At 41.3% G+C, this 27,580-nt stretch overlaps 2 protein-coding genes across 6 annotated transcripts in view; one reads left to right on the top strand and one right to left on the bottom strand.

Moving 5' to 3' along the window:
- txndc9 (thioredoxin domain containing 9) overlaps positions 1–14,611 on the bottom strand; it is a 65,174-nt gene extending 50,563 nt beyond the window's left edge. The window contains exon 1 of the mRNA XM_083997117.1: positions 14,606–14,611. The gene's annotated coding sequence lies outside the window, so the exon portion shown is untranslated. The remainder of the gene's footprint in view (positions 1–14,605) is intronic.
- Positions 1,520–25,338, top strand: arhgef7a (Rho guanine nucleotide exchange factor (GEF) 7a). 5 transcript variants are annotated; one of them, XM_083997115.1, is made up of 21 exons: positions 1,520–1,582; positions 6,724–6,808; positions 6,944–7,077; positions 7,909–8,110; positions 8,919–9,007; positions 9,900–9,994; positions 10,219–10,314; positions 11,639–11,761; positions 12,950–13,088; positions 13,171–13,230; positions 13,317–13,463; positions 14,023–14,109; positions 14,263–14,341; positions 14,971–15,110; positions 16,841–17,062; positions 17,611–17,704; positions 19,258–19,347; positions 23,601–23,700; positions 24,236–24,290; positions 24,548–24,666; positions 24,960–25,338. In XM_083997115.1, the coding sequence occupies exons 4-21, from the start codon at positions 7,912–7,914 to the stop codon at positions 24,979–24,981; spliced, it is 1,956 nt and encodes a 651-aa protein (XP_083853241.1). In that variant the 5' UTR covers positions 1,520–1,582; positions 6,724–6,808; positions 6,944–7,077; positions 7,909–7,911; the 3' UTR covers positions 24,982–25,338. The 5 variants fall into 5 exon arrangements, with proteins under 5 accessions (XP_083853241.1, XP_083853242.1, XP_083853240.1 ...); XM_083997114.1 differs by lacking the exon at positions 1,520–1,582 and adding an exon at positions 2,049–2,155 and having other exon boundaries at positions 24,548–24,610; XM_083997112.1 differs by lacking the exon at positions 1,520–1,582 and adding an exon at positions 2,049–2,155.
- The last annotated feature ends 2,242 nt before the right edge of the window (positions 25,339–27,580 follow it).

Below are 27,580 nucleotides of genomic sequence, written 5' to 3'. Positions count from 1 at the left end.
CTCATGCAGTAATGCCTTGGCCGAGTTCCCATAGCCACATTCAGTCTGAGTAATTGCTATCAGTGCAGGCACTACTGGGTGTGTATGTGGGCGAGAAGAAAGCGGGAGATGTGGGGCACAACAGCGCCGGATGTCAGCTAGCATCAAGGTCAATGTCAGTGACATAACTACAGTACTGTATATACAGACCGAAGAAGATCCAAACACTTATATAATAAGTTCACTATACAATTTGCAGCAACAATCCTCTTTGCTTTCGTTACTTGCACCTCTTCTTTTCCCCTCAGTTATCTTCTATGTGCAGAGCGGTGGTCATGATGCCCCTGATGTGAGGAACATGTGTGGTCTCAATCCTACCTGTAATATTCAGCTTTATCTAAATCTCCTCCTAAAATGAGTCCTCTCATATCAATGAATCACTGTTGTGTTACAAACTCACATCCACCTACTACACTGTAGCTTCCTCATAATATTCTTATGGTCATATTTGCAATAAGGACAATAGGCAATGTGAAAAAAACCAAACAAACAGACAATGACAATATTAAGGGCAGAGAGTGGGTAAATGGGATAGAATGCTTTAGAAAAAAATGACAATAATAGAAAATTTGAGGGGAAAAAAGGAAATCGACAATATTAGGAAAATAGATTTTTGATTTTTCGAGAGTGAGAGCAGGAGAGGAGGGAAGTGTGTGCACCAACATGGTGTCTTTAGACTGATCCCAAATATCATTAAAGAAAAGCTTAAGGTCCAGCAGATTAAATATAGAGCTATATAGTGGCTTCCTATGGTTCCTCAACCATGAAAGCACTGATGATTGATCCTTGTCATGATCAGAATTTATCAATATAAGTTCTTATCAAAAATACTGTGTTGTTGTGTTTTTAATGTTATGTATTTAATTTCTCACAATAACTCAGAGTTCAGTCATTATGTAGGCTATTTATGTAATACCTGTCTAAATCTAATGCAACCCAGTCTTTATGGTGCCAGTCTTCATTTGTTATTGTTGCTGACACTGTCGCAGCGGTATTGATTTAGCACGAGGGGTTGTAGCCTATAGCTCCTCCTCATGTTGTTGCAGCAGGTATTTATTTATTATCAGTGATGATGATGAGTTTACTTCTTATTTCTATCCGTTTTGTTATAAAGGAAATGTTATGATGACACAACCAGTGCACCCATAGGCTACACAGCAACATCAATGGGGGATCCCTATTTGTCAACGTCATTTCCCTCGACCCAATACTACAGTCTCCTCCACTTCCCCGCTGCGGGATTTGTGTTGAGCCTCCCCGGAGCGCCAGGCCCTTGCAGAGCTAAACCAAACCAAACGCAGCCTGTAGAATGCGCGTCGGCAGAGAAGAGTCGTATTATTTAGGGCCAAGAAACTCTCACATAACCTCAGCGTGAACTGCAAAACAACAAAACACGCAGAAGCAAGAGGAGCCGAGTGTGTCTCTCTAACCAACCAGCGTCTCCGTCCGTCTTTTCCAGATCTACCAGGAGCCGAAAAACGACGGCGAGTGTCTGAGCAACATAAAGGAGTTCCTCAAGGGCTGCACATCGTTCCGCGTCGAGGTGAGTGGCTTCTCTCTCTTTTATATTTTATGTTTGTTTGGTCCCGTTTTGCTTTGGAAACCAAAGGCAGGGTTGCTGCGGTTGAAATGTGAAGTTTAGTGTGTGTGTTTAAAGAGGAGAGTGGTGGTACAATAAACAATGGGCTCATGGAGGAGTGGACGGACGGCAGCCCCCTTGACAGAGAGAGAGGGGAGAGAGAGGGGAGGAGGAGTGGACTAGCAGCCCCGAGAACAATCACCCATCGCCCCGGTACAAGAGAAGCTTCGCTCGCTACGTCCACTGGAGACAACATTTCCAACGCAATAGCAACTTACAACCGACACTAATGAGTTAAAACTTATCAAACTGTGGCCTGTTTACATGTCCCACGTAAATCTAGATGCGCCATGGCAATGTTTACGCTGGCTAATTAATGCAAAGCTTTGTCCTCGGGCTCACGCGTGGCTTTATTGTCACCACCAGTTCACAGCAGCACCAGCAGCACCAGCAGCTCATATACACTGAAAGATTTGAACCTTGGAAAAAGCAAATAGCCACTGCAGCTATGGACAAGCAACATAGAGCCATGGTTATGTAAGTAGGTCTAGTTCTGACATGGTAATTATACTGTCTTATTGTTATAAAGTGTGAAGTCTGTACATGTCCACACAGATTTTTAGACCTCACCCATGCAGCTCTGTGTAGAAATATCCAAGTAGTTTGGGTTAATGATGAGAATATCTCCATAATCTTTTAGCAAATTGAGGACAGTGTGCTGTTTAAGGGCTCGTGTGTTGTTGGCCAGTGCATAGAGGGGTCATTGAACCACCCGGGGTCTGACAATGAGACTCAGTGTTTCGCTCAGCGTTGCCTCTCTCCTCGGAGCTTCCAGCCTCAGAACAAGAGGTGGAGACGGGCCGAGACAGAGCGCTGTCATGCTGAGTGTGTTTATCATGCTGTTTAGTAGTTTACCGGCAGGCTGGATTGTCAGGGGAGCAAAAGACATTCATCAAGTTTAATATTTCTGTGAGAGACCTGTTTGTTTTGGTTAAATACATGGACAGGTTGAGCGTTAATGTGGAATTTGTTTTAGTAACAAATATTCAGATTCCTCATCATGACCGTCCTTTGTGTGCTGTGTCAACACTGCCCTCAATTTCCTGTATTTTCCAAAGAGTCTTCAGGTCCTTTGCGTGCGAGATTGGGTTCAAATGTATGTGACTTGTTTTTGAGTGAACTGGACAGCGAAAGGATTATTGTACTGTAGTTTGGGACATGGCAATCCTCCCGCTCACCATCTGTACTGTAGAGCGACGATGGATCTTCTCCAGAGCCCAGAGCAGTGCTGGCTCTGAACCCAGGTAGCCGCAGCCGCAGATTAGAGCAGCGGCCGTACAGACTGACCCATAGATAGATAGATAGATAGATAGACGCTGTGCTTTTTGCTGTGCTGCAGTGCTGACCTACCTCCTTTTTAATGGAGTTAAGCAGGATGTCTGGCTGAGCATCAACATGCTGGTCTTGCTGGGTTTTGACGTGTCTTCTTGGTGTATTTCAGCTGGGTTTAACCCCTTTTTAAAATCTGATCTTACCTCCTCCTCCTCCTCTTCAAACCATATCTGACACTTAGGCAGCTGCTGGTACCGACCCTTCACCTCTAATGCCTTTGACTACAGGAAGTGATCTTTAGCGTTCCCATGACCCCACTGGTCCCACAGTAACCGTATACCCTCCATCTACCCTGGCAGTATAATCTCAGATCCATCTGTCTCAACTAATGGGAGAGTCTGGATCCATAACCATCAAAAATTTAAATAAGAGGTGTTGCTTGTATTGTATACCACAGTAGACATGTACTGTAAGGCTGTTTAAGGTATTTGGCCAGAGTCTATTTTCTGTGGTGCGACTAGGAGGTGTTTTTTTTTAATCATCCATTACTTTTCTGTCAATCATTTTGTCTGTGTTAATCATGAACTGAAATGATAATGGTTAATTTGTGACTTTTTCCTTTTAATTTTAACACCTAACAATGAATCTATTATTTGGGTACACAGTCAAGATAAAAATTTGGCAACCATTTTATTATTTGCTCATCATCTCCACCACCTTCTGAAGCAAAAATCCCAAACTTAAATGGACTCTCAGTTTGTGTTTCCTCCCCTTGCATTAAATTATACACCATTCTGGGATTGAGGAAACTGTGGTTGAGACCAAACGATCAGCTGATTAATTGCATTGAACAAATAATTGAGAAACTGACCAACAATGAAAATAATCACTGCATGCACTCCTGCAGCTCTGCACACATGAAGGACTGTTTTTATATTAAATTACACTACTTTATTTCACTAAGAGTAAGTATCAAAACTAAATGGAAGGCTCTTATTTTATCACAGTCAATGATAGGCTACAACCATTCACCCACAGACACAAGCAGCAGGTCTGTACTGCAGCCATCCTCACCAGAACTAGACAGATAAACGGACCACGCTGATATATCAAATCAAATCTAAAAACTAGTCCAGGCTGTAATCTTGATGTCTCTCTCGCCTCATGTGCATTTAGTCTTTTGTCTCGTCTTTAAGAACTGAGACACATCATTAGCTGGTTTGAGGTTTTGAGGTTGGTTCTTGGTTTGAGGAGAACGTCACAGTATTAAGTTAGATAGAAAACCACTTGGTTGCCTCGTCTGTGTATTTATGAGTCATGACTATGTCTCCAATGCTGTCTGGCTATTATGAATGTGGTGACACCTACCCTTCAAACTGAAATGCTGTGATCTGTGCTCCTATTGTTTTTGTTTTATTGTCTCCACTGTCACTGTTGTGAATACATACATACAATAAGACATGGATAGTGTAGAGCGAGCAGGTTGTTGTAGAGAAATAAACCCCGACAGGATGGAGACAACTCCGACACAGCATATGCGCGTACATGGGGTAGTTGTAGTTCCCCGTGCATGTAAACACTCTTTCCTCAATCATTAGAAGTGTGGGAGCGATTTGCCATGCTGTTGTAGCTTGCTGAGTCACAGAGGGGTGTTGCACTATTGTCTCAGCCTGCTCTTAGGGATCATTACATGACTGTGATGCTGAGGCCCGTGCTGGCAGACGTGTCTGAGCTTGTCATGCTAGTAATGTTCATTATCTCTCCCTGCATGAATGTTTAATGTGCACCATTTGCTCTGTTTCACTGTTAAGAGATGTGTAACAGTTTTTTAATGGAGACGCTGCCTCTGAAGGTGTAGGAAGACGAGCTCCCATTTTACAGTTATCATGGGAACCCACTGAAAAGTATGGATGGGTGAGGAAGTGGGTGCATTCACATGAATACCTCACCAAGGACAGCGAGTCTTTTCAGCTTGTACACACACACGCACACACACACACACACACATGCACTCTCTTTTGCAAACACACATTCAACAGCCATTCACATTTTCCCCGAGGACATATCTGCAATCAGAGCGGAAGATGAAAGAGACTCATATCTGACAGTTACTCACCCTCAATATAACTGAGGCAGGAGTAGCTAATCATCTGAAGCCGTTACACAGGAAGAGAGAGGACAACTACAGTCATCAACACAGATACAATCGCTGCCATTCATACTAACCAAGAGGCTAGTGACAGTCACGCTGAAAGTGATACAAACAGTGCTTGCATTTCTCCTGCAGCTAAATAGACAAGGCTGGCTTTTTCCTTTTTTCAGCAAATCGTACGAAGAAAAAAAAAATCATTAACACTTATCAGTGGTTCAGACTTCCCTGCCCTGTTCATATTGTAATAGTCACAAGTTCCCAATTGGTAAATAATATAGTAGTGCTGAAAGCTTAAAAACTGTCTATCTGACATGTCTGAAACAGGGCAAGCAGGGTTAACTAACCAAACTCTTTTTCAATGTAATTAAACCCAGGTATAACTGATAACCGCTATGTTATTTTGTCAGTACACCGGCGTTTTAACCATCGCTACAGCAACTCTGTGGTAATTCAACTTCCTTGTGTTGTCTGATGATGTAAATACGTTCACATCTTAAAGGGACCACAAGGAGTTTTGGAAAGTGAAGTGTTTTCTCACTACATTTCCCATGAGCGGTGCAAGACGGACAAAAGCGTGAGAATGAAAGTCGGAGGTTCGACGATCAGATACCGTCGTAGTTCCGACCATAAACGGTGATTTGGCAGCGTTATTCCCATGACCCGCCGGGCAGCGTCCGGGAAACCGAAGCTTGGAAATGCTGGGCGAGTCGACCACTAAATAATAATATCAAAATAACTATAAAGACAAAACGATATACAGTATTTATCGAAAATGGACCCATTAACAAGTGTGGGTAACGTAGATTCATCCACATTAATATGAGACTCTTTTATAACCAAAAGCAAACTCCTCGGGGTCTCTTTAATGTTACATCCAGTGTGATGTGGATACAGCATCAAAAAGCAGCAAAGAGAGGCTTGAATGTCTTGCTACTAGCATACATGAATGTAAACAATGCAGGACTTAATATACTGTAAAAAAAATACTTAAAGTTAATGCATTTGGCGCTGATAGACCTCAGGACTCAGGAGAGGATGCAGTTGACTGAAACAGTGCCCATATTCATCATAAGAATCATTATGAGCAACAGAGTGACCCAGGTGTTTTTGTATGAAAGTCTAAAGAAAAAAGGAAAAAAGCTCTATCAGTAGGTTCTCTGTAATGAAAGTGAACAGCTGGAATAAGCAATTTAGCCCCTGGAAATAAAACTCTGGCTTTGCAGGCGGTAGTTTTTGGTTGGATAAATTGTTGGTTTTTGGTCTTTGAATATGACCAGTCTCATCCTTTGATGCTTCTGCTCTTGGTGAAGTAGTCAGAGGAGCTCCGTACCTCAGTAATGCCCATGAGTCAAACAGTTTTATTGAACGCCCTGCTGTCTGTGTGTATCTGCTGCAGTCATGTGTCCACTGACTGAACTTGTAGCGTGTTTCACCAGCTACTTCTGTCAAAGATAACAAGAGTTATCGATCAACTGTTCAGTGTTTGAAGCGCGGCCAAGTGATGACGCAGCCGTGCTGTGCTGGAATTAGCGATCGGCTTTTAAGAGGAAACGCACTCATCGATGACTCTTAGTCAATGGTCACCAACTCTCTCCCCCTTTCTGTCCTCTCCCCCCCACAGCCATTCGAGGCCAGTGACCTGCTGCTGGGACTCAACTTTGCAAAGGTGCTGAGCAGTCTGGTTGCACTGAATAAAGTGACTGCAGGTTAGTCAAAATATGTGCAATATGAGTGTGTGTGTGTGTTTTTGTGAAAGACATATGTGTACTTGTAGGTGTGTGGGCGCTGAATGCAAATACCAGGTCTGGTGTATTTATGGATTCCCTCCTTTTCCTGTACAGATATCGGCGTGGGCAGTGATTCGGTGTGCGCCCGACACTCTTCAGCCCACCGCATCAAGTCATTTGAGTCCTTGTCCTCTCAGGCCTCGCTGGGCCGATCCTCCAAGCTGCTGCAGAACCAGTTTCGCAGTCTGGTGAGGTCAACGCTGACAGCACTGTTTAAAAAACACCGTCGAAAGCTTGTGATGTGTTTTGATTAATTTGTCACAGGACTCAAGTATTATGAATAATTGATAATTATACAAAATGGTTAATCAAGTCCCGTCATTTAGCGAGAAATACTTTAATTACTGTTTTCAATTTGTTAATGCAAACACTTGTGTCACGATGTGTAAATGGCTCGTCACAGACCTCGCGCACCCACACATGTTGTTTTCAGCTCAGCATTAAAGGCAGTCAGAACTACACTGAGTCATTTGTGTCACCAGACCTCATGTTAAAGCTGCTTTCACACCCGGTTTTTGCCGTTAATACCATTGGCAGATGAATTATTTTCAATATGAAATAGGAAAGTAAAGGTTCCTTAAATGTTAACTATCAGGAACAATGCAAGTTTCAAGTCTGCACTGCAGCAGGTGTTTTAATTCTCCATTTTCCTCTGATATGAACTCTATAGTTAGTGTAAGAAATACGTAATCTGCTGTTTTTCACAACAACAATCAATCACACTTCAGTCCAATTAAAGTGAGTTATTGTTAGTTACACATGGGACACATGGAAAAGTTTGCAGGAGAACAGCAGCCAACTATTACTCAAAAAGTGTTTGCACATAGCCGTCTCAAACAGATGGAAATACTGAGTATGATGTGTAATGAGTAATTAATGTTGCACAATGTTTGTGTGCACAAAACGGATAAGGCTCGGCATGTTTCACAACAAATCTGTGCTGTCATCATGCTGTCGTCTTTCATCTCTCTGATGTGCTTCTCTGGAGTAACGTGGTGGTCCACCTCTTCCTCTGTCAGGACATGTCGGAGAACAGCGGACAGCAGCTGCTGGTGAAGGCACGTTTCAACTTCCAGCAAAACAACGAAGATGAGCTCACCTTCGCTAAGGGTGACATCATCGGTGTGACTCGACAGGAGGATGGAGGCTGGTGGGAGGGGATGCTCAATGGCAAGACTGGCTGGTTTCCTAGTAACTATGTTCGTGAGATCAAAGGCTCCGGTAGGTACCTCACAGATCTGAACACAACTTTCTGTCATGATATTGATAACTAACCCGGGTTATTTTTACAGAGACAATCCCTCCGCCCTCCTACACAACTCACTACACATGATATTAATACAGCAGTGTAGTGACTGCTTCGTTCGACTGAACACAGAAGCTTGACAGATTAAATCATGTTCTCAAGCAGACGTTTTCACGTCTCTCCCACCAAAACTGCCAAATTATAGACAACATCACAGTTGCCATTGTCATTGCTGTTCCATCTGGCCCTGTGACAATAGCACAGCCCCACATCTGCTGCCTCTCGAGGGCCCGCTGTGGTTTGTTGTTTTTTCGCTTGTAAAACTGGTTGAGATGCCTTGTGGTGAGAGGCAGCAGCTCAAAATCTGATCCTCTGTCTGAACGACATTTATTTCTTTACCAATTTAGCACTGATTTAAGGAGTGTAAGGACCTGACCTAGAGATGTATATTTTCAGCGGCTTTGGTTCTCATCAATCCTTTTGCTTTGAGTCAGCACAAAAATGTAAATATGTTATTCTATATAAAGAATTAGGAGAAGTATAGAGAAAATATAAATGTGCCTTACTGTGGGATGAGAGCAGTGTAAAGCTATTTTGTGCTTTAGATGTGCAGTAAAACTACAGCCACTAAAATCTGCATTTGTTAGAGGGACGTTTCTTTATGCAGCCAATATATTTTTATTTCTGACCTGGGAAGAAGGAGCCTCGGTTTGAAAACGCTGTGGTGTTTCAGTTCCGTGTCACTGATTATTGTGTGACTTTTTCTGTTCTTTCTGGTCACAGACAAACAAGTATCGCCCAAGTCTGGCACCCTGAAGAGTCCACCTAAAGGCTTTGACACTTCTGCAATCAGCAAGACCTATTATAACCTGGTAAGGATGTTATTTCAGTTGCTTTCTTACTTCTCTCTTTTCACTAACACCACATTGAAAAGGTTTATGTGCACATTGTTTTGTATCTCTGTCCGTATCTATCCATGGGTTATTTTTGTCATTCAGCAATTTGAAATTCTCCTGCCTACGTGTAATCATATGGAGTACTATTATAAAAACTCTCTGGCCTCTTCACGCACAGCGTACTCCAAAACAACTCATTGACACACTTTCTGCTGTGCTCTTGACTAAAACGCTCACTGATTGCCTTGGAAAATGTTCCTGCGGCTGAGGGCAGGTGTCCTTCTCGAAGCTGTGATCACAGTTGCACATTGAGCACAGTGGAATAACGCTTTTTTTTTTCTTTTACACACTCTCACGTTGTGTGAGGCATCTCGAGGTATTTCTTGTAGTGTAAACGCACTGTTAATTAGTCAGGTAGCCTCACACACCTCTGATTTGATTATGATGCCATATGTTTGTGCAGAACTAATCAATGCCACTCTGATAAAGAACCTATTAGTTATATACACAGTCTTTGCACGATTTCACCACCACTATCAGTTTTGTGTCACCTTCTGATTCTCCATTGGCATAAACTGAAGCTGAGTTGTAGTTTCTTTCTTGAGGTGTTAAATTTCGGTAGAAGAGAGTTATTTTTCATTAAGTTCACGAAGAATTTTTTTAATTGAGGCACATATTCAATACAGTTGATGCTTTTTGCTGGTCTGCAGGATCAGTTTAAATGCTTAATCTCTAATAATGTTGTAAATGTGTGTTATAATATTTTTTGTGGTTTAAAAACTAATCAAGTCTCAACAAAGAACACTGCTAGTCTTTCAATATTAAAGATGTTTTCTTTTTAAAGCTGTTTTTCCTCTTTCTATTGCAGGTGTTGCAAAACATTTTGGAAACAGAGACAGAATATTCCAAGGACCTGCAGAGCCTCCTGACGAACTACCTGCGACCTCTTCAGAACATAGACAAGTACGACTTGTTTACACATAAAGCTTGATCAAACCAGAGCCAGGCTATTTTAGTGATGTTGTTGTGTAATGGGAAGCACAATCAATCAGATTTTTGTTCCAAATAACAAATTTGGATCAAGTGCCTGACCTTTTTTTTTTTTTACACGTCTCCTAGATAATAAGTGATAATAAATAAGTATAGTCATCATTTTTGCCTCTTTCCATTATCAATTCTTCCTGCAGGCTGAGCAGCGCGGATGTGGCTCTGATTCTTGGAAACCTGGAGGAGATCAGCACCTTCCAGCAGATGCTCGTCCAATCACTGGAGGAGTGCACCAAGTTAGTCCCTCCTCATGCATATACACAGCCCCACTGCAGCATCCTGACTGTTTCATAATAAGCAGAGGGACATCTAGTGTTGGGTTGACTGTACTACAGGGATGGGATTAAACTGAAGCCTGAGGAATACAAAGCATTATACATTATACACCCACTGTCTACTTTGTTAAGTACAATTTACTAGTACTGCGTTGGATTTAACAAGGTGTAGGAAGCGTTTCTCAGAGGTTTTGGTCCATGTTGACATGATAGCATCAGATTTGCTGCTGTATATTCATGATGCAAATCTCCCAGTCGCATCCCAAACGTGATCTCAATCTACTGGATTGAGATTTGATGACTGTGGAGGCCATTTTTAGTATAGTGAACTCATTGTTATGTTAAAAAAAAACAGTTTGAGACGGTTTTAACTTTGTGACATGACACGTTATCCTGCTGGAAGTAGCTATCAGGAGATGGGTAGAGATGGACATGGTCAGCAACAACACTCAGGGAGGCTGTGGAGTTTAAATGATGCTCATTTGGTACTGAGGGGGCACAAAGTCGGCCAAGAAGCCATTACACCGCCAGCACCATTGATACAAGGCAGGATGGATCCATGCTGTTGTGTACACCAAATTCTGACCCTACCAGCTGTCGTAGCAGAAATCGAGACAGGCACCGTTTCTCCAAACCACTATTGCCCAAATGTTGGTGAGCTGTAGCCCTTTGGATTCAATGTTTGACATTTTGTGCCTTCGGAGATGCTCTCCTGCAGTCCTTGGTTGTAATGATTGAGATAAGTGGTTATTTGGGTTATTGTTGCCTTTATATCAGCTGGAACCAGTCAGACCATTCCCCTCTAACCTCTGGCATCATCGAGGCGTTTTCACTCCCGCTCACTGGATCTTTAATCTTTTTTTTGGACATTTTTTCTTTTTGTAAATTCTAGAGATGGTTGTGCATGAAAATCCCAGTAGATCAGCAGTTTTCTGAAATGCTCAGACCAGCCCATCTGGTCCCAACGACCATGCCACACATTTACTTAAATCACCTTTTCCCCCATTCTGATACTTGGTTTGAACTTCTGCTGATTGTTTATGTGCCTAAATGCACTGAGTTGCTGCCATGTGTAAAAGGCCTATCGGATGTTTGGGTTAAAGAGCAGTTAGAAAGGTGTATCTAATAATAAACTACCTGGTGAGTGTATATTTTTGATGTTAAGCTCATGTCACACATTTGATTCTTCTGCTCCAGTCTGTTTTCTAATGTCCGTGTGAGAGAGTTTGCACAGTTGTATTTTTATCAGTGTGTCTAATCTTTTTCTTTTCTTTTTTTCCCTCAGGCTTCCAGAAAGTCAGCAGAGGGTGGGAGGCTTCTTCCTCAACCTCATGCCACAGATGAAAGCTCTTTATGTCGGGTACTGCTCCAACCACCCGTGTGCAGTTAATGTGCTGACCCAGTACAGGTATGCTCTGTCTTCATCCTGTCACATGTCAGAAGAAGAAGATGATGATGTTCATGTTGCACACAGAGATAGAGAGATTGCTTATATTGTGGAGTTTGTCTTTGTTTCACAGTTGTAGTTACCTGCTGTTTGCTGACTGTGGCAGCTAACACGGACACAAAGTGCAAACTTTGCAGTCTACTTTCCATCATCAGCACAACAGCAGTGGAGACTGTGTTTTAATTTGTATAGGCTACAACTGAAGGAGAGCGAATCGAAGAAGAAAAAAAGACTGCAGTGTTGGCTGTTTTAGTGCAGGAGGGAAAAAGTCCAAAGGTTTAGACCAAATCCTGAACACCTGAACTGGACTGATGTTATGTGCTCAGCCCTGAGTCCAACATGCTCCACCTGCGGTTCAGCAGCAGGTTGTGTGTTTTAGGCTGAAATTGATTTTGAGCCAACAGTCTTGGTTACTTGGGAATGAGAGGACCTGTGAAGATGTCTATTTAAGGAATACTCCATAATTGAGCCGGTAGACGTTGACCTGAGGCACATCTGGACTGTGTCAGTCTTGGCTGTGTTATTTAATTATCAGTCATTTTAATCATATTTAAGAGATTCTTTCGTTATATATTGTCAGCCATGACATTTGGCAGCACATTCGTGTGACAGGTGTTGTTATAAATATGTTGTCATCTTTCAAAACTATAATTTGCAGTGTTTCAAAGAAAATATATTTTATAAGTGTCTTTAACCATTTTCTTTATCTTTACATAGTTTTCCTTTTTGGTACATATTGGTGTTTGAGAGATATTTTACATAATAATATTTCATAACATTTCTCTGAAGATTTGCCGCTTTTATCTTTGGTCAAACAAGACATTTGAAGACGTCACCTTCTCTAAGTACTAGTAGAATAGTGAGAGGCAGTTTTCAATAGTTACAGCTCCATCTGTATGTGTATGTGACCACGCTTTCTTACTGAAAGTTTTCACTAATTAGCCAGTCCCTATTAACTATTCATTATAAAGGCATGAACACATCTGACCTCCATATCTTCCACTGTTTTAGAAATCAATGTAAGATAAATAATAGAAGCAAAAAGAGATTTCTGTTGAGAAACTGTTCAAAATCACTGCAGTATCATTAAGGTTGCCAGATAAGATAAATCATTTATGTTCTGTCTCTGTCTCTCTCTTCTTGTTGCAGTGAAGCACTGGGTGAGTTTATGGAGGGGAGGGGTGCAGTCAGTCCCGGGATCCTCACCCTGACCACAGGCCTCAGTAAACCCTTTATGAGAATCGACAAATACCCGACCTTACTGAAAGAGCTGGAGAGGCACATGGAGGTGTGTGTGTGTGTGTGTATATAGACATTTAATCCTGATGTGATGTAATGTTGTGATAACCAACATATTTCTCGTCTTCCAGGAGAGTTACCCCGACAGACCAGACATTCAGAAGTGCATGGCGTCTTTCAAAAATCTGTCTGTAAGTTGAAAACATGTAGCCAAGACTTAATATAAGACTTCACTGAGAGCAGACCTTTGAGCGGTTGTGTTTCCCCCTCATGCCAGGCTCAGTGCCAGGAGGTGCGGAAGCGTAAAGAGCTGGAGCTGCAGATTCTCACCGAGTCCATCCGGCTGTGGGAGGGGGACGACATCAAGACCCTGGGCTCTGTGCTCTACATGAGCCAGGTCTTGGTCCAGAGTCCTGGCTCAGAGGTACGAGCACTTCTACCTCCTTCACGCTGTAATTCAGTCCACAAGATATGAATTTAACATCACAGTGCATAAATCACAGTGCGCCCATTGCCATTTAAGTAATTCATATTAACAGGCTGTCATTTTCATTGTAGAATAGAGTCATAAAGCATTTAATGGGACATCAGAGATATAAAGATGTTAATAAGTATAAGTATGTATTTGTTTATTTAGATGGGACAGTGCACATTGATGAACATATAAGTATGTAAATATGCCAGACTGTAGCTAAAATGCTAATTTCCATCTGTAAAAACAGTTTAAGACAACACTACAGTACATATAATAGAAAATAAAGAAAAAGAACCAACAATGGGGAAGAGGAAGAAAACACTAGAGTAAGGGCGACAATAAAAACAGTGAAAACAAACAAATATTAAAATACAAAGTACATGTCAGACATTCAAAGTGAGGAAAAGTTGCCAGTTTGTTTAGATTTGATCAAACTCTGTGAATCTTTTATCTTAATATTTCTTGTGTTCATTTATTTCTCTGTCCTGAACCTCTTCCTGTTTATCAGGAGAAGAACGAGCGGTACCTCATGCTCTTCCCCCACGTCCTCCTCATGCTGTCGGCCAGCCCCAGAATGAGTGGCTTCATATTCCAGGTGAGCAATTAACACAGATAAATAGGATCCAATGCGCCTCAGCCATTCCCTCTATAATGTTAAAACTCAAGAGTTCAAAACATATTATATTGGATGAAAGGTAATTTCTCTCATGTGTTGTGTCTGCTCTGGTGATTCCTTTTTAATTTGCAGGGAAAATTGCCCTTGGCCACGATGACAGTGACCAAACTAGAAGACTGTGAAGCTCATAAAAATGCTTTCGAGCTCATTGGTAAGTCAACATCAGAGGCGATTGCTGTAAGACTGCAAGGAAAGCTCTGCTTCCTCTAAAATGTAAAAAAAAGGTCAAATGTCAATGTCAAATATGAACTGTTGTTGTGTTTACATTTCATTGACTAAGAATGCGTTAGAACAGAATCAGCTTCTTATCGCAGGATGCTCTGGACGCTGGGCTTTTGCATGATGATTGGAAGATCAGTCTAAAGGCTGAATCCTCTTTTGATTGACAACTATTTTGAAACATACACCACTACCAGAGGATTTTGCAAACTAACAAAGTGCAGCTAATTTCTTCTATTTGCTTGGCAATATAGCCCATAACCATTGTACATATCTTACACTGTAAATTAAACATAACCATAGCATTTCCTTGTTTCGGTTTAATATAATTCTCACATTTCCTTGTTTAAGTTTAATATAGTTCCGTTAGTTGGTTCATTCATGCACACTGTAAACTATAGGCTGGGGTAAATAAATGGACACATTTTATGATGTAGGCCAAAAATGAACTTCCCCTCTTTGAAATTATCAGCAGCTGCCACTGGTCGACATGAGATAATAAAAATGTAAGAGTTTGATTTTGCTATATGTAACACGTTGTCTCTGTCTCTGTCCCCGCAGGCACCATGTTTGACCGTCTCCAGGTGGTGTGCACCAACCAGCAGGACCTGCAGGACTGGGTGGAGCACCTGACCAGACAGATCAAACACACCACAGCCACAGCGCCGAGCCACAAACCCCTCACCGTTCCCTGCCACACGGTCAGGAGCTAATGATCACAGACCTACATACAGATGATTTTCCTTCTAATCATTTCATTCCCAGTGTTGTGTAAATATAACTATGAGTATACTGTGTATATGTTGATTTCTGGCCAATTTTACAGTGTTTACCCAAAAATCAATATGACCTGAGAGGCTGGTTCACACAGCGCACAGCAATCATCTCAAATGGGTGTAGAGCCTCGTGTGAAGTGGTTTATTTTCTCACTAGAACGGCTGTAAAATACACAATTGCACTTAATAAACATTCAGCTCTGGCTCTTGAATGAACAATCAACAATAACGATCAGTTTATCTGCAGTAGGCCAATTGCATTTGTGCCGGGCTCCACTCTGGCACTTTCATAATTGTCTGAAAAATAACTTTAAAAGGCAGAAATCAATCTGCAGGACGTCATTGTGAGGGACTTGCTGCTCCACATCATGAGGTATTTTTGGGAATGTCCAGTGGGAGAAGGGGACTACATATCCTGTCTGCTCTGTGAATGCTTTAGGATCCCCAGGAGGTGCTGGAGGATGTGTCAGGGGTATAGAAATAGGACATCTGGTCTACTGAGGGATGAATTTCTCTACAGTGTTCGTCTCCATCAGAAAGAACCAATGTTACCTTGTGTATGACCGAAAACACTCTCTGTAGGACTGCGTTGGTAGAAGTTATGGTAAAACCAAATTTGAAGGATCTGTATCCTCAAGTTAGTTCAAGTTAACTTGAATGCAACAAAGTATATTGTTGATTTGTTCGTTCATGTGCCACCACTGAAGCTAACATTTCTTTAAGGCAACTGCATTTTACAAAAACAAGTTAAACTTAACCACATTTTCTCTTTGTACAGTTAAACTAACAAAAGCTTCCACAGTTTCTCCTCAGATTGTTTGGTCATGATAATCTGTCTGTATCTAACAGCTGTAGCTACATATCTGCATTTTGAGAACAGTTGCCAGATTATTAATTGGGTCACAGGGTAACAATCGATCATGAGCGCAAAGTGTGGTCTGTGACTTTAAAGGGATAGTTCAACATTTTTGGCAAATTGGCCCATTGCCATAATCCCTATAGTTTTAGGAGTAGGTTCGTTACCTTTAATTGTCGGTGCAAGCTATTTTTAGAACGGCGGAGCAGAGCCGTGAGCCGCTCAGAGCTACGTAAGCTACGGAGGCTCATGGGATTTCTTGGTTTCCCTCATCAAATACACAATCCAACAACTCCAAAACGCTCACGTGCACAAGTTGTGACCTGCACATTCACCACGCTATGAGATAATAACAGAACGTTACGAGAAGGAGCCGTTTTAGAGGTAAATTCATGCAAAACCGCTGATGCATGTTCCCGTCGGGGGCAGTTTTTTGGCAAGCAGTCTCTGCATTTGCCTCTAAAACAACTCTGTCTCATAACGTTCCGTTATTATCTCATAGCGTGGTGAATGTGCAGGTCACAACTTGTCCACCAGGGCGTTTTGGAGTTGTTGGATTGTGTATTTGATGAGTTTGATGAGGGAAACCAAGAAATCCCATGAGCCTCAATGGGCCAATTTGCCAAAAGGTTGAACTATCCCTTTAAGATTAGTGCACCATAGATTTAGATTTTACTAATCACTACTACAGCCTGAGTAAAGTGTGTCTTCCTGTTGAACCACACAGTGATTATAGACCATCAGTTGTTAATCAGCAGTGAACTGTCCATTAAACAAACCTCATTGTTTTGTCCTTCAGCTTCCGTCTCACCCCCTCACCCCGTCCCGGCATGCCGAGGGGAGGGGCATGACAGTAGCCCCCACCTACCACACCCTGCCTCACCCCTCCTCCCATGGCACCTCGCACAGCACGCTGATGTGGGGTCCACTGGAGCCACCCAACACCCCCAAACCGTGGAGCCTGAGCTGCTTGCGGCCCGCACCCCCTCTACGGCCCTCTGCTGCGCTCTGCTACAAGGAGGTGAGGGACTTGGCTTCAGTTTTAGTTTTTAAGTTTTAACTTAATTTGCACCAAAGCAAACAAGATTCACACACAAAGACATACAAGATACAGTGCAGGAAGAGGCAAAAAGAGCTTATGGAAAAATATTACAACATTCAGAGAAATACACTAATTACAAAAAAATATATACTCATAAATAAAACAGAACTAAAACAAAACAAAAATAAAAAAATTAACACCAATACTGAACAAGTTACTGATGAGCAATTAAATATTTCTTTAAACACCTTTTGAAACATTTCACTGATATACATTTATTGCCTAGATGGGAGTATCTTTTCCACAGTAATGAGAGTGAACCTCTGAGATTGGTCTAAAATAATCTTTAAAGTGACCAGGTATATTCACTTCATGTAATGCTTTATATGTAAAAAGAAACACTTGATAAGTATCTATGTTATAAATGTTGAGAATCTGAAGTTTCTGGAACAAAGGGGCAGTGAGTGTGTTTAACGTGCTGTATGTTGATTTTTCAAATTCTTATTCTGTTTTTATTTCATTCACAGGATCTTAGTAAAAGTCCTAAGAGTGTCAAGAAACTTCTTCCCAAGCGCAAACCTGAGAGGAAACAGTCTGAGGAGGAATTTGCCTTGAGGAAGAGTAAGTTCAAAGTCTTTCCTTTTTTAATTGAAAGGGTCCTATCTTACATTTGGTGTAAATCAGCGCAGCGCACAATAATGCAAGTGTGTTCAGAGTCATAGTTGTCATTTTCCCGTCCTGTGCTCACACTAGTTAAACAGAAAATACATTGTTGGAGCGTTGCTATGTTTAGGCAGTGAAGAAAGATTCCTGGATAGACCAGTAAAACCCTGGTCTCAAGTCAGTGGTGCAGTGTTTCACTGTTATTCTAAGAGGTGTGTTGTCAAGAGAATAATATTTGGCACAAAGAAAACACACTGACTTTTACACACAAGCAGAGAGTGTTGAAAATGTTTTTAGATGGTTGGACATTACAATAGAGAGGGTCAAACCATGCTTTGGGTGTCTCTTACATGAGGTTTCTTTCTCACTATCTGGAAAAATCCACCGGTGTTTCCATCCATTAGCATCATGAACTATAAAGGTTATTCACACCTCTCATCATATAACACTTAATGTGATGATTCACTCAGAATCAAACTCAATGTGAAACAGTGCACGGCTTTTAAAGGGAACGGGAGATGGCACTGTGATTGATTTGATCGGATGTTATACCTGAAACACTCCCAATAAATAATTAAGAGCATGACTTCAGGGACGCCCCGGTGGCTCACCTGGTGGAGCGGCTGCCACGTGTGGGCTTTGTCCTAACTGCAGTGGCCATGGGCTTTGAATCCTACCCATGGGCCTTTGTTATGTCATCCCCCTGTCCCTGAACTTCCCCTCTCTCTTTAAAGGCAAACATTCCCCAAACCCTTTTTGAAACATGTTTTCTGTTGTTAAAGGGATAGTTCAACATTGCCATAATCCCTATAATTTTAGAAGTAGGTTAGTTACCTTTAATTGTCGGTGCAAGCTGTTTTTAGAACAGTGGAGCAGAGCTGCGAGCTGCTCAGAGCTACGCTACGGAGGCTAATGGGATTTCTTGATTTCCCTCAAACTCATCAAATACACAATCCATCAACTCCAAAACGCTCTGGTGGACAAGTTGTGACCTGCACATTCACCACACTATGAGATATTAACAGAACGTTACGAGACTAAGTTAGAGGTAAATTCATGCAAAACCGCTGATGCGCGTTCCTTTCCAGGGTAGTTTTTCGGCAAGCAGTCTCTGCATTTGTCTTGAAAATATCTCTGTCCTGTAATGTTTCGTTATTATCTCATAGCGTGGTGTCCCAACTTGTCCACGAGAGCGCTTTGGAGTTGTTGGGTTGTGTGTTTGATGAGGGAAACCAAGAAATCCCATTAGCCTCTGCAGTGCAGCTCTGAGCAGCTTGTGGCTTCTAAAAATAGCTTGCACTGACAATTAAAGGTAACAAACCTACTGCTAAGACTATAGGGATTATGGCATGGGGCAATTTGCCAAAATGTTGAACTATCTGAACTAAAAGATGCCTGAATGCATTGTTAAAACAGAAGTCAAAGCCACTAAGAGTGAGATCTTTTTCATGTCAGAAGAACAGAGAATTCGTTTTTTTCTGAAATGTTTTTCTACTCCTCTCGCTCTTTAGGTACAGCTGCTCTGGAAGAAGACGCCCAGATCCTGAAAGTTATCGAGGCGTACTGCACCAGCGCCAAGACCAGACAGACTCTGAACTCCAGTAAGAAAACACAAAATGTTTGTGACTCACACACGTGCATGCACAGAAGAAGAAGAGAGGTTCATACGGGTGCTTCCTGTCTTTTTTAATGACTATATCTGTGACCTGTGACTCAGTGCTTTTCTTTAACACTTGTATTCTGAGCTGATCCTTCTAACAGTATCTTCTCTTCTTTCTGTCTCTCCTCCACTCCTCACTCTTTGGCATTGCTCTGGTCGACCTGGTTTTCCCTCTTTACTTTTATTTTCATCTCCATACCGTGACAACAATTTTTCTCCATGTATTCTGATTTGCTCCATCGTCTCATCACATCTCATCCTCCATCTCTCATTGGTTTTTATGATTTGACATTTGTTGCGTGTTGCGTACGCTACTTCCTCCTCCTCCTCCTCCTCCTCCTCGTCTTCCTCCCGCACCGTCATCTCTCTTCCTTCGCCCCCCCAACATTTCCTCCCTTTTTACATTTTTTGCACCGTCACCGTCACCTTCACCTCGGCCCTCGCCTCCCACCAGCCTGGCAGGGCACCGATCTGATGCACAACCACGTGCTGGCTGACGTGGACCGGTCCTGTGTGGACTCGCCGGGCCGCCGTAGCAGCGTGTCGCGGCCAGAGTTGAGCTCTGACCTTTCGGAGGACTCTGACTATGACTCCATCTGGACCACTCACAGTTACAGGATGGGCTCGGTGCCGCGAAAGAGCTGCATCTCTCACCAGAACTAAAGAACGTACAGTACTGCCATGCTGTACTGTAATGTAACGTACAGCACGTTTACCTCTTTTACCTTCAATGTATTAAAGGAAACTAGACTTTTTTTAATTTATCTATTTATTTTATATTATATATTTGTTCATTCTTTTGTTAACTTATTTAGTTTATTTATTTATTTTTCGACAGTTTGTTTGAAGATGTTTAAAGCATCTCCCTGTTGCCTTTGCCACTTTCCCTTTTATGTGCCTCCTCTCTTTCTGTAGTTGTCATGCAGTAAGTGTTAGATAATTCTTGTTAATTTATCTTGAATGTGACCACTCCCCTTGTTTGACCATAAGAGTGGCAGCCTCTCTTAGCGGAGAGCAGAGGGATGTCGGGAGTGGAATATATGGGGGAGGGAGACCCAGGGGGAGGGAGAGATGGGGACTGAGCTTTTCCTGTCTGATATTCAGATGTAATTCAGGAACGAGTATATTCTATTTACCATGTACTAATTCTCTCCAGTATGTGTTTTTAGAGTATGTATGCTCAAACATAGCACAGATGCAACACACGCACACACACAGATTCAGGCACATGTGCCCCAGCTGCCTGATAATAATATACAGTAGCAGCATGCAAATCTTAAAATCCAAATTCTTAGCATTTTCTATCATTGCTGTTTTCATAATTTGAAGCTCAATTCATGTTGCCAGCCCTAAGCAGAGCTCTATTCAACACAACCAGACCACTGCTGAATACTCAAAGCCCTTTGCTAACCTTCAATAGTTTGCGAAACTCAGTCCGTAGTTGCTGCTACAGAAAGAGGAGATCATCACATACAACTCACTCTAGTCAGGCTTTTACAAACTGAATAAAAGCTAGTGGACTAGGAACGGTGAATTAAGGGTCTGTTCACCCACATTACAAAAGACACATTTTCTCACTTCCCTCTGGAGTGTCTGGCTGCACAGATAGATCTTGTTTTATTTGTCCTGGTTTTTTAGATTTTATCTTAGAGATTTCTTCGTCTGCTGTAATGTTAAAAAATGTAAAAAACATTTTGAAAGAATAAATCTTTGCAGAAACATTGTTCCATTACCTTGGGTAATCTCACCGCACTTCTGAACAAATGTCTGTATGGAAATAGTTTAATGGGTGTTCAGTCTGGACACAATGTGGGATTCTTTTAAATTAATCTGGACAAAGCAAATGAAATTTCAGTCATGTCCATTGTATGAAGTTGGAGGCAAAAAGCTTTACTTTAGCAGCATGTCTAGACCATACCACCAGAGTGAAGTGAAATATTATGGATTTTTTTTTTTTGTATTTTTGGTGAACTGGCCCTTTTAAGTTAACATTTTAATCATTTACTGTATTGTGTAGTCTCCAAAGCATCATCCTTTAAAGCCTGATCTTAGATTCAGTAATGTTGCTGTCTGTCAGTGGTTCCACAGGGTTGCATTTACAATATGTTTTCACAAGTTACTCCATTAATGAAACAAATAAAAAAAAAGAGAATCATATAGAACCAAGCAAAGCATGCCAGTCAGACACACGGATGGTCAACTGTAAACTACAACCTCATACCGCTACAGTTGTGTTATACGAATTGAATGTTTTGGTTTGATAGGAACATGTCTCCTGCTTGTTAATGGAATAGTTTTACATTTTAGGAAATACAGTATGCTAATAGCTTTCTTGCTGTATTATATTGATTCCACTCTCTCATCTGTTAAGTACATTTAACTTTATGCTTTAATCCTCTAGCAATGCACCAGGAGAACCGAAAACGACTCATCAATTTGAATTAGCGAGACTAGCAGGTGCACTAAGATATATTTATTTACTGTACAGATGTGAGAGTGGTATCGATCAAGAAAGCATACAAGTCAATTTTCTAAAATGTTGAACTATTTCTTTAAGGTGTAGCAGTTGTTGCTGACGTGGGGCAACGTAGCGTCAAAAAAGAAACATCGCTTGTGTCACTAACAAACTGGTACATGTGCTACAGCCTCATAAACCGGACGTCCCTGGTGTGCCGTCCGGCTTGTGAGGCTTCCCGTACCGTATCGTGCATTGATGACTATTTTTATGAAGAAGTATTTTTCCAGTGTTGGTATTAAAAGTACAGTTTGGCATCCACGTAGAGTCTATCTCCTCTTACAGTAAGCAATGTGAGTGACATATGGAATATATCGGTCCAAGTTACAGTACTATTTAATGTTTCCAAAATGATTTCTTTATTGTATTCATTATTTTGTATACAGACTTTTTTTTTAATTTATATGTTCTACTGTATGTCAATGTTTACAAAATGATCCCTGGGAGAATCATTTGTTTTCTTCTTTGTTTTTTTTTTAAAAACAAACATTTTATTGGTCTGTATCAAAGTTTACACTGAAATTATAACATGAAGTGTTTGGATTATTTTGCACAATCATGTAACGGGCCAGTGGGAGGGGCGGGAGGGTTGGAATCTGTTAAATTCTGTACTTTTTGTCGTCTACCTAGAGTGTGTATGATATAGTCCTAAAGGTAGACTTAAGTATTCAGTGTTACTGTAAAGTAAAATGCTCATTCGTAGTGTAAATGCTCACCTTCGGTGTTTTGAAAGCATTGAGGGTAAAAAAAAAAAAATTTAAATTTAAAAAAAGAAGAAGAAAGAGGCCGTGATTATATAGGAACATTTGTATGTGAACTATTCATTCAACCTCAGAATACTGTCAGAGTGGACTTGAAATATGAAGAGCACATAGTTTCCCTTTCTGTAAATACTAGTTGTCATGGAACAAGGAAAAAGAAATCTGTTCTACCTTCTATGAGTATTTGAGCTAAGAATATCACTGTCCTTACATCATGTGCTATACTTTGTGACAGGTGTATTCTGTGATTAAAAAAAAAAAAAAAAAAACTATGTCAAACTACGGGACAGGCAGGGTGAAGAGACTTAACTGTCTTTGACCAACATTTCTCTCTGTGTGCTCTAATGCTGTACTCAGTTCACACATGTGACCATGTCTTGTCTGCAAACAGCGCCTTCAGTGTATTTGTTCTACACTGCTGAAGTGTTCAAGTCCCAAACGCTGTATTATGAGTTTTGAATAAATCTGTCATTTGGTAGACGCTGGCATTCTGGTGGTTTGTTAGGGCTGCAGATGCGATTGTCTGGCGTGTGTTTTCATTTGGGGAGGACGGTGGAGTTCTCATTAATTTCAGGTCGAAGGAGAATTGTATTGTGATTGAATGGAGGGATTTGTGTGGGTCTTTTTTTTTCTTTCTTTTTTTTTAACCACATATCTCCACAGCCTCTCATTTCCTTTCACCTTTCTTTTGGCTGTTGTCTGATATCGTCTCTGCATGACTAACACACTGCTGCTGCTGCTAACGCCAATTGTGGTGTATATTTGCTTCTCTTTGTCGCTCTCTCTCTCCAATATAGAAGTTTAGACTGTGTGTCTGGAAAAGTAATGTACCGGAGATGACTCAGTACTGACTCGTCTTACACAAGGTGAGACAAAGCCAAGCGCCAAACGCTGAGTGCTCTTGTGTTTTGAAAACAGGGCCGCGGACGGAGACAGGGCTGCATGTGATCATCCCTGGTGAGGAGAAAGTCCTTGTGGAGGATCGCAGTCGCAACGGACGAACTGCAGCTGAAGAAAAGTAAGATAATGTGCTCCTCTTTATTCCTGAGTCATTATTTTTACACCTAATGTTAATCCCACGTAAAGAATGGGGATGTTTTAATTATAGTATCGTGATTAAGTAAAGATATATTCATTTAGCACATAATAACAATCAGTTATGCCAAGTCTCCCTTTATTTAAACGTGTTGTTAGTTGTTGTTTTGTTCATTGGCTTTATCGACATTGAGGGAATGTATTGTATAACCAGAATAATGTATTATTATTTAGTAAAATAAGTAAAATGTATTGCTTTTGGTTTATGCTGCTCTGAGCTCAGGGGGGTAGGCTCACATATGATCAAATGCTTCACAAAACAACATGTTTGTACATTGAATTGTTCATATAATTGTTCCTCCTGCCCGCACTGATTGTCAAGTTTATTCCTCATGTAAAGAGTGGGGGACAAAAACAGTTATTTGCAAAAATAACAGAGGACCTTGAGAGTTGTGCAGTGTACGTATCCTGTAATGAGCAGGCCTGAGTGCTGACCTGTAAATCTGCCCGTCTTCAAGGAGCCTGGTGGACGTGGTGTACGCCCTGAGGGACGAGGTTCAGGAGCTAAAACAGGTGAGTGTTTTATGACGGATCGTGATGGTGATTTATTGAACATAAAACTTCAAGTTAATCTAGAAAAAGTAAATGTTATCTGAGTCACATGAAGGGCGTAATATCAGCTAAGAGGAATTCAAATTGATTTGAAATAACTTTTTTTTTTATGGGTTAGGGTTTTATGTTAGATTCAGCTTCAGGGCGAAATACCTTCTCTCAATGTGTTTTACAAAACCACGAGTTACATGAGTGTTTTTTTCTTCTTCTCACAACAGGATAATAAGAAGATGAAGAGGTCACTGGAAGAGGAGCAGAGAGCTCGGAAGGATCTGGAAAAGGTTGTAAGGAGGGTTTTAAAGAGCATGAATGACCCAACGTGGGATGAGACCAACCTGTGAGGCTCTTGTGCACCGTCTCCATCTGGAGCTCTGAAAGGAGAAAGAGCATGTACATGTGTGGACTTGCTTGCACTGTGTGTGTGAAATGCATACACTCACATACATAATTTACGCCTGGTTGTGTGAGCGAGGGCAAGAGTGCATCTGTAAGCAAGGGATTGTGTACTTGTTTGAAACAGGTGCTTGTGTGTGTGTCTGTGCTCTGAGAGGGTTGTCATTACTACCCCTTTTTGTAAAGCAGGAATCACTGGGATGTGATGCTGAACAGCCTCAATCATCTATTTCACAGTAAACACCAAACGAGAACGTGAGGAAGCCGCACATTTCTATCACTGCAACATCCATCATCGCTGTCTCTGGCTGGAAGACGAGTGAGGAGAGATCCTCTCCCTCTGTTTACAATCATTTATCAGGACGCTGTCCAGTGGTACATAAACGGTACATTCATGGTGTTAATGGTCACAAAGGTCTTGGACAAGCCTAAACTTGAACCATACCATCTCATAACCTCTCTTGTAATTTAATTATAATTATTTTTGAATTAATTTTGTTTTTGTCTGGTCTCCTTCCCACATCTATTCTGTCCTCTTTATTGTTTGACCACTGCGGTTTGACATCCTGAGGGAACTGTACAGATATTGACTTGGTACTGTATGATGTAAATACTGCTAAAAGATGAGCCTTCGTCCTTTGGGAGAAATAAATGTGTTTTTAGAAATATGACTCTGAGTTTCTGCTAAAATGTATTAAACGAAGGAGCAAAGAAACTCTTTACATATCGGGCCTTTGTTACTATGTAAAGCAGGTAAGTGCTGGCAGCTGAGGCTCTGGGTGTTGTTCAGGACTTTGTAAGAGGTTTTGGGTTGTGTCCTATTTACAGGAAAGTTTGTTTGGTTGTTGAATCAAATTATCTCAAAATTAGATAAATGAAAACTAGGCCTGTCAGTCGTGCACTTGTTTCCAATAACTGTAACTATAACTGATCACATGATCAAGACTGACTTTCTGAGTAGCCTACTAGTTCATGATGAAGTCGTCATGTTGCAACTCATTCATTTACAAAACAGCAGGTTACTGTAACGCTGCTGTAGAAGATTACGACATACAATATGATACAAATTACTTTATTAATCCCCAAATGGAAATTCATTTGTCTGGCAGCTCATCTAGGCTACCAGTTGCAGAAGAATTAAAAAGCCTGATGGCTGAAGGTACAAAGGATCTTCTATATTTCTCTGTCCTCCACCATTTTTTGGTCCATCAAGGTTTTATGAAGTAGATGATTCAAGATGTTTCTAAATGGCCTCTATAATCTTCAGTGTGCATCTCTCCACCACATCCCCCAGTGAATCCATCAGGGAAACATGATTGAAGTCTCCTGATATTATTAAAAGTGCCTCAGGATGTTTAGTCTGTATCCTAGCAACGGCTTCATGGAGAACTTCACATGGAACTTGACGGGATGTAGGCTACACAAGTGTTGTTATGGTTTGGAAAAAAAAAGTCTACTCTCTGAGTCTTCACTGATATCTCCAGCTCATCACTCTTGTTGGGCAGAGAGTTGACACTTCCCATGATGACTGACGGCACTTCCAACCCTTCACCTTTGCACCTGCATGGTAACCATGAAAACACCTCTTCATCTCAGCTGGACCAGGGTGGCGTCCTCCAGACTTGCTCCGTTTTCAATGAAAGAAACTCATCTCCCCAAAGAAGTATCTGTTAGTAGTTGACAAAATATGACCAAAAACACACAACAAAAATAAAGCAAAGGTTGAGTAAAAGCTCAGAGCTGCCAGACTTTGCTGCCACCAGTTGAAGCATGTTCTAGATACAGTATGTGTCAATATCAATCATGTAGCCTATCTGGCAGACTGTGAAAATAATTAAGCTTTGTTTGTAGACAAACACAATACGGGTTTTCAATGCTGTATTGGATCTCTGTGAGTGACAGAGTTGAGTTAAATGACACCATTGGAATACAAGCATGGATTATCCATCCTGCCATCTGGGCCACAATACAATAGTGACCTCCGACCTGTAGGGGGCGTCTCTACACCCCCCCCTCCCTCCCTCCTCCACTGTGCGTGGGCTCACCTTTAATTAGCTTTTTTGTATTTAAATAAATAATCACATAAATACATTTGATGTATGTTAAAATACGAAGCATATAATGCAGTTACTTCATTGGCAAGAAAGTAGAAATATAATTGTAGGACTAGTTTGCTGCCCGTGTCGTAGCATTGTGACGTCACAGAGGTAAGAACTCAGGTCAGAGGTTACCGCGGGAATTACGCGCCAAAGCTGTTAAAAAGATGAGGAGGGAAAGTTTCTGTAAACATCATGTATGGACACAGACATTGGAGAAGGGAAGTCGTAAAAACGAAGTGTGAACATGGATATTTTGCGAAACTGAAATGCTCTTGCGGATGTTAGAGAAGAAGAAGAAGTTCATCTACCTGTGAGAAACACAGCTCTGCGACACTCACCTGTTGAACGCCCTCGTCCTAGCTACACTGGAAAAAACCCGATCCTGGCAGGTAGGTACCAGTTTATTACCTGGTTCAAACTAACGCTGCTTTTAGCGTTTGGCTGATTAGCCGCCAGAATGAGTGACTTGTTTTAGGCCTGTTGGTTAATAACAGCAACAAAATATCCATAATATGGCATATTGAAGTAGGCAGCACTGAGAGTCTGAATTGGTTGTTTTTGATAGGATGTGTGTGTGTGTGTGTGACATGGTTGAAATCCTGTGTGATACAATCAGCTCCAATCTGAGTGTGTTTGTGTGTCAATGAGAAATTGGTGAAGGAGTTAGTAGCCTATCATGAATGTAGCCTATTTGTTTGGCAGTGTGTGACACTGTTTGTAGATGTTCTGTTGTTTCTACACTTTTCGTGGGTCCTTTTA

Source organism: Trachurus trachurus, assembly GCF_905171665.1.
Source record: "Trachurus trachurus genome assembly, chromosome: 21".
In the NCBI taxonomy this organism is placed as follows: Eukaryota; Metazoa; Chordata; class Actinopteri; order Carangiformes; family Carangidae; genus Trachurus; species Trachurus trachurus.
The sequence above is the reverse complement of the archived record's forward strand: the minus strand, read 5'-3'. Positions and strand labels throughout refer to the sequence as shown.

Bases quoted from the DNA above. Each gene is read 5' to 3' on its own strand.
- arhgef7a (XM_083997115.1), top strand. From the start codon at position 7,912: ATGTCGGAGAACAGCGGACAGCAGCTGCTGGTGAAGGCACGTTTCAAC. The intron at 14,342-14,970 runs GTAAGTCAACAT...CTGTCCCCGCAG, and splicing joins AAATGCTTTCGAGCTCATTG to GCACCATGTTTGACCGTCTC. The intron at 19,348-23,600 runs GTAAGAAAACAC...TTTTGAAAACAG, and splicing joins CAGACAGACTCTGAACTCCA to GGCCGCGGACGGAGACAGGG.